General features: G+C 41.1%; 1 protein-coding gene across 1 annotated transcript; it reads right to left on the reverse strand.

The window, feature by feature from the left end:
• Positions 1-1,770: 1,770 nt before the first annotated feature.
• Positions 1,771-2,932, reverse strand: LOC130961866 (uncharacterized). The gene has a single exon (XM_057887905.1). The coding sequence runs from the start codon at positions 2,512-2,514 to the stop codon at positions 1,960-1,962; it is 555 nt and encodes a 184-aa protein (XP_057743888.1). The 5' UTR covers positions 2,515-2,932; the 3' UTR covers positions 1,771-1,959.
• Between the last annotated feature and the right edge of the window lie 11,587 nt (positions 2,933-14,519).

The raw sequence follows: 14,519 nt of genomic DNA on the forward strand, positions 1-14,519 counted from the left end.
AAGTGCAACGCTCAAGGTACGAGTTAACTTACGTGCTAAGAAAATCATAATTATTAAACATAAGATAACAGAAGTAGGAATAGAGTGCCAAAGGAACAAAATAACAAGCTCCTAACTCAACCTGCGAAGTCAAGACTGGCCAGAGAATATTTACATATATATACATACATATCCCAAAATCGAAAAGTACATATACACAATCCTACCTCTCCATAAACCTCTAGGAAGATCAAAAGAACAAGTTATGCGGAGAGAAAACCAAGTACATATATACACATCATAGCATAACAAAATAACCCTGTAACCACTCCGTTTCAAGGGTCCAGACGCCTAACGAGATGCCTCTCGACCTGCATTTGAAAAACAACAACATAGTATGGAATGAAAACCGGAGGTTCTCAGTATGGTAAAGGTGCCACACATATAATATATAAGGCTCTGGAAATGCCAGAGGCAATCTTAGAACGCTGACACTCAGATTATAAAGCTTAAAGTATTAAACAGAAGCTATAAAAGGTAGTTTTCTGAAAATATTTAATCCTAACTTAACTTAACCTTAAATCTAAGTCCCATACTGCCATTCCTCCATACCTCCAACTCCTTCATGCATTTTCACAGACAAATAGACAGATAAGGCAAACACAAAAATGTTACAGTTATTAAAGGTAACAAATACACATTTAGCATGGCAAGTACATATAGGCACACCCAATTAAAGCATAAGCAAGTAATTCAAGTAATATGCGTATGATGCATGCCTGTCCTATGGTTGATGAGGCTCATCTGTCGGTTATCCAGCCAACTCGACAAGTCTGAATTGTCCTTAGACTATCCCCCGACGTGTATTCCCAAGAGTCTATGCATAACTTTTTCTCAAATAATCAATATTGCTCAATGGGGGCAACATTCTCGAGAATTTATATAGTGCCCGGTCACACTTACGTCGTAGGGTCAACAGAGTATCGAGTTTTCAACCTGGTACACGTGGTGGCAAGCCACGGCACTTGATCCAGTGAATCTCGTATCTCAGATTATTCAAATTCATAAGTCATATAAATAATTCAATTATAATTCATCAACATCCACATAATTCTCAATCGCATCTCATTCATCATTATACGTCAATCATGTTCAATTCTTATCCTTCGTTATCACACCTCCCATTCCGTCCATCAATAGTTCCAATTCAAAACATAGTTCATTCTTTTTTAAATGAATCAAACTTAAAACATGCTCATTTTTTTAATAACTCTAAATCAAACCATATAACTTTTGAATCTAAATCTTTTTAAATAATCATATAAACAAAATCTCTAATTTTTATAAAATTTCGACAGCATCTCCTCTAAAACTCGGACTTCGCCATCCTTTTCAGGTCCAAACCTGCTTTCTTTTCAATTCAACATACCCTTCCTCATCATCATAACAGTCACCACAATAAATCTACCTTAAATCAACAATTATACTCATACAATATTCAAGTCCAACAACCAAAATTCAACTAAGGATCATAGTTCACTAATCCTAGGCTTCTAACACAAAATACCTCATTGATCTAATTTTATAAACTTATTATGTTTATAATTAATTAAGATTTTTAAGTATGTATTATGGTATCACTTAACGTACACATTAATAAATTTTGATACTATAAAAAAAATTAATATAACTAATTTAAAATTTTTAAAAAATAAATTTGATGAGAAAAATTCTATTTATTTAATAACCGCACTAAAGAAAAAAAAAAGGAAGGGAAATGAGAGTTCAAACTTCACTAATCCATTGGCTTCTATTAATCATTAGTTCATTATCATTCATGATAATGAAACAACTCGACACCACATAAGATGCAGTAATAATAATAAATTAATAATATAGTACATATTTGCTAAACTATTCACAAAAAAAATAAAATAATTAAAAAAAATCTACAGCGACTACTTTTAAATTTTTACTACCCTACTCCGGTATGACACTCAACGCCGTCTCAAACTTCCTCCCCTTATTACCGTCGCTGTGACGGTCACCACCACCGCCACCTTTTCCTCTCCTTACCATCTTCAACGGCTGACCACCACCAGTACCACCAAAATCCGCAACATCCGGCGCAACTTTCCGGCAGTTCTTTCCGTTTTCATCGCCGGCGAAGAATACAATCTGTTTCGGGCGATGGCCAAACCCACTCTTTGCGATTGCCGAGGCAGCCATTACCGCCAATGCAGCCATCTCCTCCGGCTTCAATATCCGGTTCAACCGGTTCAACGGAAGCACGAAATATAGCTGGCCGAGTTTTAAAACCTCGGTTTCTCTAACGGCCCTGATGACGCCGTCAAATTCCATATCGTCGGAGTTGCAAACGAAACAACCTTGATACAATTGCAACAGATACGAGACCTTAACGGTGTAAGAGAATTCCTGAAACCTTCCGTCGTGTACGATCAGCTTCGCCGTCTCAACCTCCACCTCCACCTCCATCTGTTGCGAATCCAAAGAAACGCAAAAGCAATTGCCCATTTTTCTTTTCCAATAACTTCTAATTTCTTCTATGAAATAACAGAAAGAAATTGGAAATGAGAAAATTGAAAATGAAAAAGAAAAATAACCTAACTCGGTGAATCGGAATCGTTTTGGGAATTGTATATCTCGGAACCTGGCGTGAATGCCTGAATGGTAATTTTTTTTTCAATTTTTCGTGGCTTCTATTTTTTTTTTCTTTTTGAAGATTGGAGAAAAGAAAACACGGGTTGGACGTTGAAAAGAAGCCTGGTGTATATATGAGAAAGAAAAGAAAAATACCGCGTTGGATAATTTTTTTTTTGTTTTGTTTTTTTTTTTTGTTTTTAATTAAAGAAAGTTCGAAACTACTAACATGAGCTGTGGTATGGTAGATAACGCGTGTAATTCTAGCGATGAAAATATCAGACTTAAAACGATAAGATGGAATACTGGAATTACACCTATTTTTTTAAAACAAAAAAATATTTTTGAAACAGGAAAGAAGGAAACAAAATCTAATTACACGCAATGAAGAGTTGAAAACTCCGAAAAGTCATGACATTGTTATGAATTTAGGTTTTAGGTTTCACAAAAATTTCCAGCTTAAGAAATAAAATTCTTGTTGCGCAAGTATCTAACTACACAAGTCAACTACTGCCTAAACAAGTAAATTTAATGACGAAATTTAGTTCGTTTCAGATAGACATTATGTTTACAGATAGGAGTTCATTTTGATGCCCAACAACTATTGACTATATATAATTATTATCATGAAATTAATTACAAGCCATTAATATATTTGAGAATTTTTGTGATAATAATATAATTTGTAATATATATATACACGAATAATGCTACGTAGCCAAAATATTATAGATAATAAATAAAGATATATAATTAATAATATTTACGCTTAGAAAAGAGTGTAAATCATTCTCTTAATTTAATTGACGTAATTAATTTATATAATTAATTATCTTTTTTTACTTAATTATACTAAAGTTAATTCTAAATTTAATGTGAATCAGATTCTAAAAATTTCTCTTTCACTATTACTACATGCATTTATAATTTTATCATTTTTTTCTCTCAAATAAAAATTTTAAATTCTTATATTTTTAATTTTAAAAAAATCTCAAATTACCTCATTACATTTTATAAAAACAAATCTTAAATTTGATCGATTTCTATTTATTGAAAATTAAAAACATCCAAAATAGTGGTTCATGACTTACAAAATAAAATAATAAATAATAATAAATTAGCACCAATTTATTGATTATGGATATTATATATATAAAATTATAAATATTATACGTATAAAAATATGGATATTAAATTAGAGAATTTAATAACTTCTGTTATACAACTCATATTTTATTTATAGACTATTATAAAATTAAAAAATAAAAAATAAAATATAAACAAAATTAAAAAATAAAATTTTAAAAGTAATTATTAACTCGTCATATTAAAATCAATAAATAAGCATACATATACATATGAATAGTAAATAAAAAATATTAAAATTATGATCCTTTGTGTACATGTAAGATCATTTGAAATATATAACAAGACACATAGTTTAAAATTTGGTAATATTAATTGTAAAAATTTATTAATTATGAATATTATATGTATAAAATTATGAATGTAATTATGAGTATGAAATTATGAATGTTATTAATATAAAATTTTGAATGTTATGTGCATCTTACTTAATTATAGATGTTATGTGTATGAACTTATAGATGTTATGAATAAATTTGTCAATTGAATAAATTAATTTAGATATTTGATATTTTTTTTTCAAATCTAATTATAGTAAAATTTAAAAATATATGTGAATAAGAATAAATCATTTTCGCTTTGACAAAAATGAAGCAAATTTTTTAATTATCAAAGACGATGATTTAAGAAATTATACGTTGATTTAAATGTATAATATCTTAAAAAAATACTAAAATATTTTAAATTATGATTTATTAGTGTATATGTGAAATCATTTAAAATATATAAAAAAATATAGTTTAAAGTTGAATAATATTAATTAAAAGAATATATTAATTATGAAAATTATGTCTATGAATATATAGATGTGACATAATAAATAAAAAATGTGTTTTTGTTATTATAATATAAATTAAATACCATAAATATAAATTATGTGTATTCATTTAATAAAAATGTAAATTGATAAATGTATATACTTATAATATGCTATTTAATATATGCAATTAATGTTTTTATATAGAATAAATATTGCAGTAAAGAAAAAATAGGTGCGTGAAAAAATAACAATTAAATTTTGTTCATCTCATTATAAAGTTAAAAATAGAAAATTTTGGCTGATTTTGATTCTCTAAATTTGGTCCCAAACTTTTTTCATATTAAAATTTTAGATTATTGTACAAACGGATAGAGAAAAAAATCATTATTTGTTTTATAATTTTTGTTAAGTTGAGAAAATATCTAACAAATTTGATAATAATAAATATTTGATTGAGATATAATTGTTTGAGTGTATTAATTTTATATTCCAAATATTGTAAGAAAATTTTGATAAATTTTTATTTTCAACAAACAAACATCAAAGCAAATAAGTATTTTATTCTAAAATTTTCTCACAAAAATAAGAAAATAATAAAAAATATTCTATAAGATGAAATCGAAAAAAAAAACTCTATGAGTATATCAACCGATACTACACTTATGATAGCAAGGATTTGAAGAACAAAATTAAAAAGATTTTCCATTGACTGTAAAACGGTCACAGCACTTATTGTTAATAGATCTCCTTGAAGAGGAGAACATCTCCTTGTTATAACGATCCCAATATTTATTGTTGTTACGACATATATTTAAAAGAAGACAAAAATAAAAATAATTTTTTGATTTATCAATTTTCTTGCACTAACCGTTTTAGCAAATGAATTCTCTCTCTTTTTTTTAATAATTGAAAAAAAATAATATGTGATTTTTTTTATTAATTTTATAAATAAAATTAAAAAAATATAAAAAAATATTAAAGATTAAAAATCACAATTTTTCAATTAATAAAAATTGAAAAAAATTATTTCTACTATTATGTTACAATATTGTATTTTCTTGATTTAATTTCCTGTCAAGTCTCTTGAAAAATTTTAATTCTATTTTTTTACGAAAAATGCATTAAAAGTTACACCCGAATATTTGCACGAAGCTATCTAACATTATTATATCATCCTTCTTCTTTTTTTAATTTTTATTTTCGGGCAGGATCATCCAGCTCATAATTAACAGTTTCTAACACAAAAAAAAAAGAGAATTGCCGCCGAGTGCCGGATTTTGGTCTGCTAGTTTTTGTTTCTTACGTGTTTACTTTCTAAATGTTGTTTAAATGTTGGTAAAAATTTAAGTGCAATTAACTTTATGGTTGAAAGTCATTAGATAAAAAATTAGTCAAATTAGTTTAATCATCTAATAGTTCTCAGTTATCAACTTTACGTAAAGTCGACTGACCTAAATTTCTACCTTAAATGTTAGATGTTTCATTCAAACATACTTCATTTAATATATCCCCACACTTTGTTTACGATCAATGAGATGTGCTTACTTCAGTGTCCCCCCGGAAATGTCTTAGATACACAAAATTTTTTAATAGATATTCAGTGTCAATGTTGATACTATGATGTAGATAGGGCAGACAAAGAGTAAATTAGATCTTTTGTTTTTGAAAAAAAAAATTTATTTTTAAAATTTTAAAACGAATTGATCTTTTCGGAAGGAGAATTATTGCTTTGTCTTGTAATGTTTACATTTTAGAATTTATTCGTCTTATAATAAATTTTGTTAAAAATTTATTTATCTAATACACATATTAAAAATTTTATTAAAAGTGATCGAAAATAAAAAAAAAATATTTTTTTGAAAATTTTATAATAATGAAAACTTATTGAAAACCCAAAGTTCAATACCAATTTAAAAGTTTACTAGCAGGCAAGTTGGATGGAACGAAACTATTGTGGCTCTTCGCTTTTGTAAGTGTTCGTTAGTCGGCTTCCGAATTGGTCGGGTGGACAGAAGATGCAAAGATGGATAGGTGAGGATGTCTTAGTCCTGGTCGCACTGATTGTGGGTCTGCCGAGCTGGCGAACACTTGTACTGGCGAACGGACGACGAGGGGGGGGGTGCCACCTGCAAAGACACTCCGACGCTCAAGTCAGCAATGTGCAGGCGGGCAGAATAATGGGGTGAGAGAGAATGTGACGTACCTCGGGGGAAGAGCCAATCTTCCCCTTATATACATGTCAGTAGTGGGCCCCTTACGTGACAGGCCCATATTCCCAAGGACGCTGTCCTGGAGCACGTGTGTGATCCGTACAGGACGCGTGCCCGGGTCGGGTGTTACATGGGTCCGGTCGGCCCAAAGCTGGTTCTGGGCCGGGCCGTAACAGTGCCCCCACGCGCCAATGGTAGTCGTGGGAGCTACCAGTGGCGTGTCGTCTCGCATCTCGTCTGGTCGGTCGCTCGTGGGGAGGACGTGCCCCCAAGGCGCGTCTCTTGGTTGCTCAAACAACCGTTTCATCGCCTCGTTTCCTGCGCCGAGCATTGAATGCTCATAATGGGGTGAAAAACCCCGTTTGAAAAGACCATTTTGCCCCCAGGCGTTTCGCGCTCTGGAGGCAGCTTTTAAACGAGCGGTTTTGGTATTTCTTCATTTTATGTACTTTTTCCGCACCCTCTATTCTCCCTTCCCCCTCCTTGCTACAAGGCTTTGCTGTGGTGCCTCCGTTCGGGTTTCTTGCATTTTACCAGATTCAACTCCATCTTCCTCTCATCAATTCAGGTAATTTTTCCTGATCATCCTCCCTTTTATGCATTACTTCTGCATGCTTGTTATTTGGTTCTTTTGATGTTACTGCGTAGCCTTAGTTGCGAGTAGACGTGTTAGGGGGAAAGTACCATTCTAGGGTAGGCTTTTTCTCGTTCCTTTAGTCTTTTAGTCTTGTTTGCCGTTAGTCGGGAAGTCGTGGGGGGTGGTGTTTGTTTTCGGCCTGAGCGACCGATCTCTTAGACTAACTGGATGGTACCCCCATGTAGGTATGGCCCGCACGGTCTCCCGAGCATCCGTTAACCCTGCGGCTTACGACCAGTATGCTTGGGTCGTCTCAGATGTGAGGGATTCACCCAACCAAATGAGCGAAGAGGAGCTCACCGAGTTCCGACAAGCCGGGTATCTGTGTGGCGGGACTGACGAGGAGGCCAATTATGACGCCTTCGTCCCGGCTGCTCACGAGCGGTTGTATGAAATCAACTTCCAACCCCGCCAGGTCGCCGACTGGATTTGGTTCTACAAGGCCATGTTCACTCAAGTCGGAGTTCGCATTCCGTTCTCAGCCTTTCAAATGGCGCTCTTAAACCGAATTTCTGTGTCACCGTCGCAGTTGCATCCGAACAGTTGGGCTTCGATCCGCTGTTTCGAGATGGTTTGTGAATATCTCGACCTGCCGGTGTCCGTAGATGTCTTCCTCTTTTTCTTCACCCTCACAAACCCTACCAAGCAGGGGAAACACAGGAAAGGGTTCATGTCCTTCCGGGCTGCTCAGGGTCGGAAGATTTTCGGCTTGTTCGAAGATTCTTACCATGGGTTTAAGGACAAGTATTTTAAGGTCCGTCCGGCCAAAGGTCGCCACCCCTTTTGGTTGTCTCTGGAGGGGGTACGGCTCATCCCGACTTATTGGAGCTTCGGGGCAGGAGCCAATAGTTTTATTAAGGTAGTTATAAAACATGTCGGCAGAAGATCAGCAGATTGCCGAGGTGCTAAACGCGGTTTTGGGAAGAACCCAGTAAATCCCCACCTCCTCATGGGTGATCGGGATTCCGGTCGTAATTATATTTGTGAGAAGCTCTTTACTTTACGCTTTATCTTTTTCCTTTCTTGTTGATATTATGTGACGACTAACCGACCTTACTTGTTTTCCCGCAGTGGATATGTCGGCGTCCGTGACGGGTCTTCCCGACTTGTTTCAAACTTTCCTTGGTGGTGGCGACGATGAGGAGAGTGACGAGCAACCCGCCTCCAAGGGACCTGATGCTCCGGAGGACAAAGACGCTCCCGAGCAGAAGGCCGCAACCGATGGGATCGGGACCTCGGCTCAGGGCGCCTCGGTTGAAGGTGGCAAGGCGGTCCGTGCTTCTCCTATCCGTGAGGTTGTCGGGACTGGGGGTTCGATGCCCAATCCGGATGATGAGGAGGAGGTGGTGGAGGTCTCTAGCCTGAAGAGAAAGAGAAAGAAGACATCCACGGCGTCCTCTAGTCCTGAGGGTGTCCTTACCGTCATGGAAAGGAATTTCGATGCCAGCAACTTCATAGATACCCAACTCATTCCTGGCACTGAGGAGTACTTCCATGTGTCTTCCCTTGCCGGGCAGGCGAGGTGGATGTACCGAACTCTTCTGCGGGGCGCCGTGATAGCCCGGAAGGCCGAGTTTGAGCTATCCGGGATGGAGTCTCTCCGTCGGAAGTTGGACTCCGCTGGGAAGGCCAACAATGAATTGAAAAGTGAAGTGGAAACTCTCCGGGAGCGGTTGACTCAAACTTCGGAGAAGTTGGATGCCGCCGAGAAGAAAGCCACCACCGCCGAGCAGAAAGCTACTTCCGCCGAACAAAAGTTAACAGCTGCCGAGAAGAAACAGAAAGAGTCGGACGCGACGATTGAACGTCTAGTCGAGCGTGAGATGGCTCTGGAGAAACAGGTCGGCGAAGCGCAGAAGCGTACGGCCGAAGTCGAGAAAGAGAAGCAGGCCGCGGAGGCCGAGCTGGCAACGTGGAAGGTGAAGTATAAAGATGTCGTTAAGCAGGGCAAGGCTGCGATCTTGGGTACTGAGGAAGCCCTCAAAGCTCAAATTAAAGTTGTTGCTCTTGAGTTAGACACGTCGGCGATTGGTGTCCGCAAGGTTATTCTTGATGGCAAGGTTGTCGACGTCCCCAAGAAGTGAATTTTTGTTTACAGCCTTTCGTGCAGCCGCTTTGTTATGACTTGTAAACTATCTTAGTCTTGGCCGTTTTTGGCTTGCGAACAATTTAGCCGTTTTATTTTGGCTTGTGATTAATGACCATTTTAGCCGTTTGCCCATGTTGTCGTGATAAGCTTTTTATTTGTCTGAGTGCGTTATCATTTCTAACCGTATTGGTTTATACTTTGTCGTTTACTCGCTTGCTCGTGTTATCGTTCCTATTAACCGTTTTTGGTTTGAAGTTGTTTAGACTGGCGGCCCGTGGCCTTTCGTGTAGTTGTTTGTTAAGACGTTGATTGACGACTTCCCGGGGTGATCAGTCCCGGGTCGCACGTCGTTGTCAGTCACGATGGGACGGTTTATCTGAAAAACTTAGATAGAACATGGTGGAGAATTTGCACAAGTATATCTTATTCGGTAATCACATAAAGGATTTGAAAGTTACTATAAATGACGGATTGACTACTTAGCTAGATTAGCCGGCATGTCGTTCCGCCTTTTAGGAGTAGAATCTTCTCAGGTTGTCCGCGTTCCATGCCCTCGGAACCTCCTTGCCATCGAGCCTTTCTAACTTATTGGCTCCTTTTCCCATCACCTTTTTTACTCTGTAAGGGCCTTCCTAGTTTGCCGCTAACTTGCCTTCTCCGGGGGTCGGTGGGCCGATATCATTCCGTCTCAGGACGAGGTTGTCAGGCTCAAAGTCCCTCTTGAGCACTTTGGTGTTGTAGCGCAGGGCTATCCTTTGTTTTAGCGCTGTTTCCGTTAAATGGGCCATTTCCCGGGCTTCATCAATCAGGTCCTTTTCTACAGTTTCCTCTACTCCTTTCAAAAGCAATCGCGGGCTCGGTTCACCGATCTCCACGGGTATTACTGCATCCACCCCGTACGTTAGTCGGAAAGGGGTTTCCTTGGTGGAGGATTGCTCGGTTGTCCGATAAGACCAGAGGACCGATGCCAGCTCGTCGGCCCAAGCACCCTTTTTGTTGTCCAACCTCTTCTTTAGCCCCGAAAGGATAACCTTGTTGGCGGACTCCACTTGTCCGTTCGTTCGAGGGTGTTCTACCGAAGAGAACCTTTGCCTTATGCCTAGGCCGTTGAGAAATTCTGTGAACTTTTTGTCAGCAAATTGTGTGCCGTTGTCCGAGATGACGACTTCCGGTATCCCGAACCGTGTTATCACCTGCCTCCACATGAATTTTCTGCAATTGGCTGAGGATATGCTAGCCAATGGTTCGGCTTCTATCCACTTGGTATAGTAATCAATTGCCACTATGAGATATTTGACCTGCCCAGGGCCGACAGGGAAGGGCCCTAAGAGGTCGATTCCCCACTGAGCGAATGGCCGGGAGGTCGTCAGCAAGCTCAACTCGTTTGCCAGTGCCTTGGCAAAGTTGGCGTTCTGTTGGCACTTTATGCACTTTTTGACAAACTCTTTGGAATCTGCCATCATCGACGGCCAGTAGTACCCAGCTCGGATCAACTTCCTTGCTAGGGCTTTTCCTCCGATGTGGTGCCCACAGCAGCCCTCGTGGACTTCCCTGAGGACGTAGTCCGTTTGGTCGGGTGTAGGCACTTCAGTAGGGGCTGGCTGAGCCCTTTTCTGAACAGCTGTCCTTGGATGACGGCGTATTTGGCCGCTTCTCTTCTTAATTTCACCGCCTCTTTTTCGTCACCAGGGACTTGGCCGTGTTCTAGGTAGTTGGTGATGGGGTCTAGCCACGAAGGACTTAGGGTTGTTATGTGTAGTGCAATTGCAGGTTCTCTCGTCATGCCTTGGATGAGAGACCGGTTTCCCTCCCCTGGCTTCGTGCTGGCCAATTTTGATAGGAGGTCTGCTCGTGTGTTCCTTTCTCTGGGTACATGCTGGACCGTGACCTCGTCGAACTTTTGGCTCAAGCTTTTGACCTTTTCCAAGTACTTCTGTAACAAGGGGTCCTTGGCTTGATAGCTGCCGTTTACTTGGGAAGTGACGACTTGGGAATCGCTGCATACTTCCAGCCTTTTTGCGCCGACCTCTGTTGCTAGGGTCAAGCCTCCTATGAGGGCTTCGTATTCTGCTTGGTTGTTCGAGATGGGAAACTCGAATCTGACCGACTGTTCGTATACGACCCCGTTTGGACTTTCTAGGATGATCCCGGCTCCTCCGAAGGTCTGGTTGGAGGCTCCGTCCACATGGAGCTTCCACCGTGTACCCATGTCTTCGCCTGGGTCTCCTGTTACTTCAACCAAAAAATCCGCCATGGCCTGCGCCTTGATGGCTTGCCGGGGCTCGTACCGTATGTCATATTGAGAGAGTTCGATGGACCAAGTCATCATTCTTCCCGCCAGGTCGGGTTTTTGGAGAACTTGCCGGATCCCTTGGTCCGTTCTGACGACCACTTGGTGACTCTGGAAGTACTGTTTTAACCTTCTCGAGGAAGTCAGGAGTGCTAAGGCTAGCTTTTCCAACTTGCTATATCTTAACTCTGCTCCTTGTAGGGCCCTGCTTATGAAGTAGACCGGTTGTTGGGTCCTCCCGTCTTCCCGCACTAGAACTGCGGCCAGGGCTTCGCTTGTTATAGCGAGGTACAGGTACAGTGGTTCCCCGTCCCTTGGCTTCGCGAGGACAGGAGGTGCCACTAAGATTTCCTTGAAGTGTTGAAAGGCTTCTTCGCACGCGGGTGTCCACTCAAACGTCATCCCTTTCTTCATGAGATTGAAGAATGGCAGGGCCTTTGTCGCCGAGGCCCCGAGAAACCGGGAAAGTGATGTCAATCGCCCTGCCAACCTCTGGACGTCCTTGACACAGCCCGGGCTCTTCATCTGAAGTATTGCCTGGCATTTCTCCGGGTTGGCTTCTACCCCTCTCTGAGTTATCATAAATCCCAGAAACTTGCCGGCTTCCATGGCGAAGGCGCACTTGAGGGGGTTCAGCCTCATACCATGTTGACGGAGGGACGCAAACACAGTTGCCAGGTCGTTCAGGAGGTCGTCAGGTCGTGTTGTTTTTGCCAGGATGTCGTCCACATAAACTTCGACCGTTTTCCCTATGATGTCGTGGAATATTCTGTTCATCAGCCTTTGATATGTCGCCCCTGCATTTTTCAAGCCAAACGGCATTACTTTGTAGCAGAAAGTTCCTCCTGGCGTTATGAACGCCGTTTTGTCTTCGTCTGGTCGGTGCATCGGTATCTGGTTGTAACCGGAGTAGGCGTCCATGAAACTCAGATACCGGTACCCCGCCGCGGCGTCGACGAGTGCATCTATGTTGGGGAGGGGGAAGCAATCTTTGGGGCATGCTTTGTTAAGGTCAGAGTAGTCCACGCACATTCTCCATCTGCCATTGTGTTTTTTCACTAATACCACATTTGAGAGCCACGTCGAGTAGTCCACTTCTCGTATGAAGCCTGCTTCTAGGAGGCCGGCCGTTTGCTTGGCTACCTCCTCCGCTCTTTCCGCCGACATCTTTCTCCTTCGCTGAGCCACTGGTCGTGCTTCCGGCTTGACGGCTAGGTGATGTGAAATGATTTGTGGATCGATGCCCGGCATGTCGGCTGGCGTCCATGCAAACAGGTCCTTGTTGGCCCTTATCATTTCAATCAAAGGCTTCTTCAACTCATGTGGGAGGTTCTTGTTAACGAACGTGAATTTTTCCCCTTCGTCGCCGATGCTAAATTTCTCCAGGTCCCCTTCTGGTTCCGGCCTCGGGTTGTCTTCTACTCTGGCATCGAGGTCGGCTAGGAATACGCCAGATGCTTCCTTGGACTTCTTTCTGAGGGAAAGGCTGGCGTTGTCACAAGCGACCGCCGTCTCGAGGTCTCCTCTTATGGTCCCTATGGATCCATCATCGGTGACGAACTTCATAACTAGTAGCTTGGTGTTGATTATGGCTTCGACGTCATTGATTGTCTTTCTTCCCAAGATGATGTTGTAGGCTGTGGAGTCTCGGAGGATCACGAATTCGGCCATCGCCGATCTTCGGCCTTGCAACTGTCCTACCGAGATCGGTAGGGAAATGACTCCGTCTAGTTTGATGAAGTGATCGCCTAACCCGATAACCCCGTGCTGGTGGGTCGTCAGGTCGGCATCCTTCAGCCCCAGTGCGTCGAACACGTTGCGGAACATGATGTTTGAATCAGCCCCGGTGTCGATAAGGATCCGTTTGACGAGGCCGGTTCCCACTCTGGCCGTTATGACCATAGGAGGGTTTTCCGGGGCGTCGCTGAACCATTGATCTTCTGGGCCGAAAGAAATGGACGGAGGTTTCTTGGTACTCTGCACGGGTGGAGATGAGATCGCCAAAACCTTGGCGTCCTTCTTGTGTGCCGACCGGGATTTTGGTGCGGCGTTCTTTGCCGTTACCACGTTTATCACGGTGAGGCCATGGTCCCCGCCTTCGGGTTCCTGCCGCCGCCTGGTCGAGCGCGCCTTGGCTTCCTCATCTTGATCGCGATAACGCCTTCTCGGCTCCCTGATGAGATGGGAGAACGCCGCTAGCTTTCCTTCCCTTATCGCCTGTTCTAGTGCATCCTTCAGGTCGAAACAGTCCTGTGTTTGATGGCCATACCCCTTGTGGTAATCACAGTAAAGGTTCTTGTTTCCTCCTGTTCGGTCCTTAAGTGCTCGGGGCTTCGGGAGGATTCCCTTCTCCGCTATCTGTTGGTAGACCTCCACGATGGGGAGAGTGAGTGGGGCGTAATTGTTGAATTTCCCGACCCTGGGGAATGGTCGAGGTGCCCTGTTTGACGCCTCTTCCCTAGCTTTTTCCTTTGCTCTCTCTCCGTCGACGGGCTGCCGTGCTTGGCTGTAACCGGACTGCCGTTTATTGGCAGCCACGACTCGGCTGACTTCCTCGTCGTTTATATACTCCTTGGCCACTCTTTGGATTTCATGCATCGTCCAAACTGGTTTCGTGGTGAGGTGTTTCCGGAAGTTCTCGTTGAGGAGGCCGTTCGTTAGGCAAAGACTGGCCACCGAGTCGGTTAAGCCGTCAATTTCCAAGCATTCGTCGTTGAACCGATCCAAGTACTTCCTCGTCGATTCTC

Source organism: Arachis stenosperma, chromosome 1 (genome assembly GCF_014773155.1).
Source record: "Arachis stenosperma cultivar V10309 chromosome 1, arast.V10309.gnm1.PFL2, whole genome shotgun sequence".
NCBI classification, from domain to species: Eukaryota; Viridiplantae; Streptophyta; class Magnoliopsida; order Fabales; family Fabaceae; genus Arachis; species Arachis stenosperma.

What these genes read in the sequence shown, in the direction of transcription:
- LOC130961866 (XM_057887905.1), bottom strand. Translation starts at nt 2,514, where the DNA reads ATGGGCAATTGCTTTTGCGTTTCTTTGGATTCGCAACAGATGGAGGTG.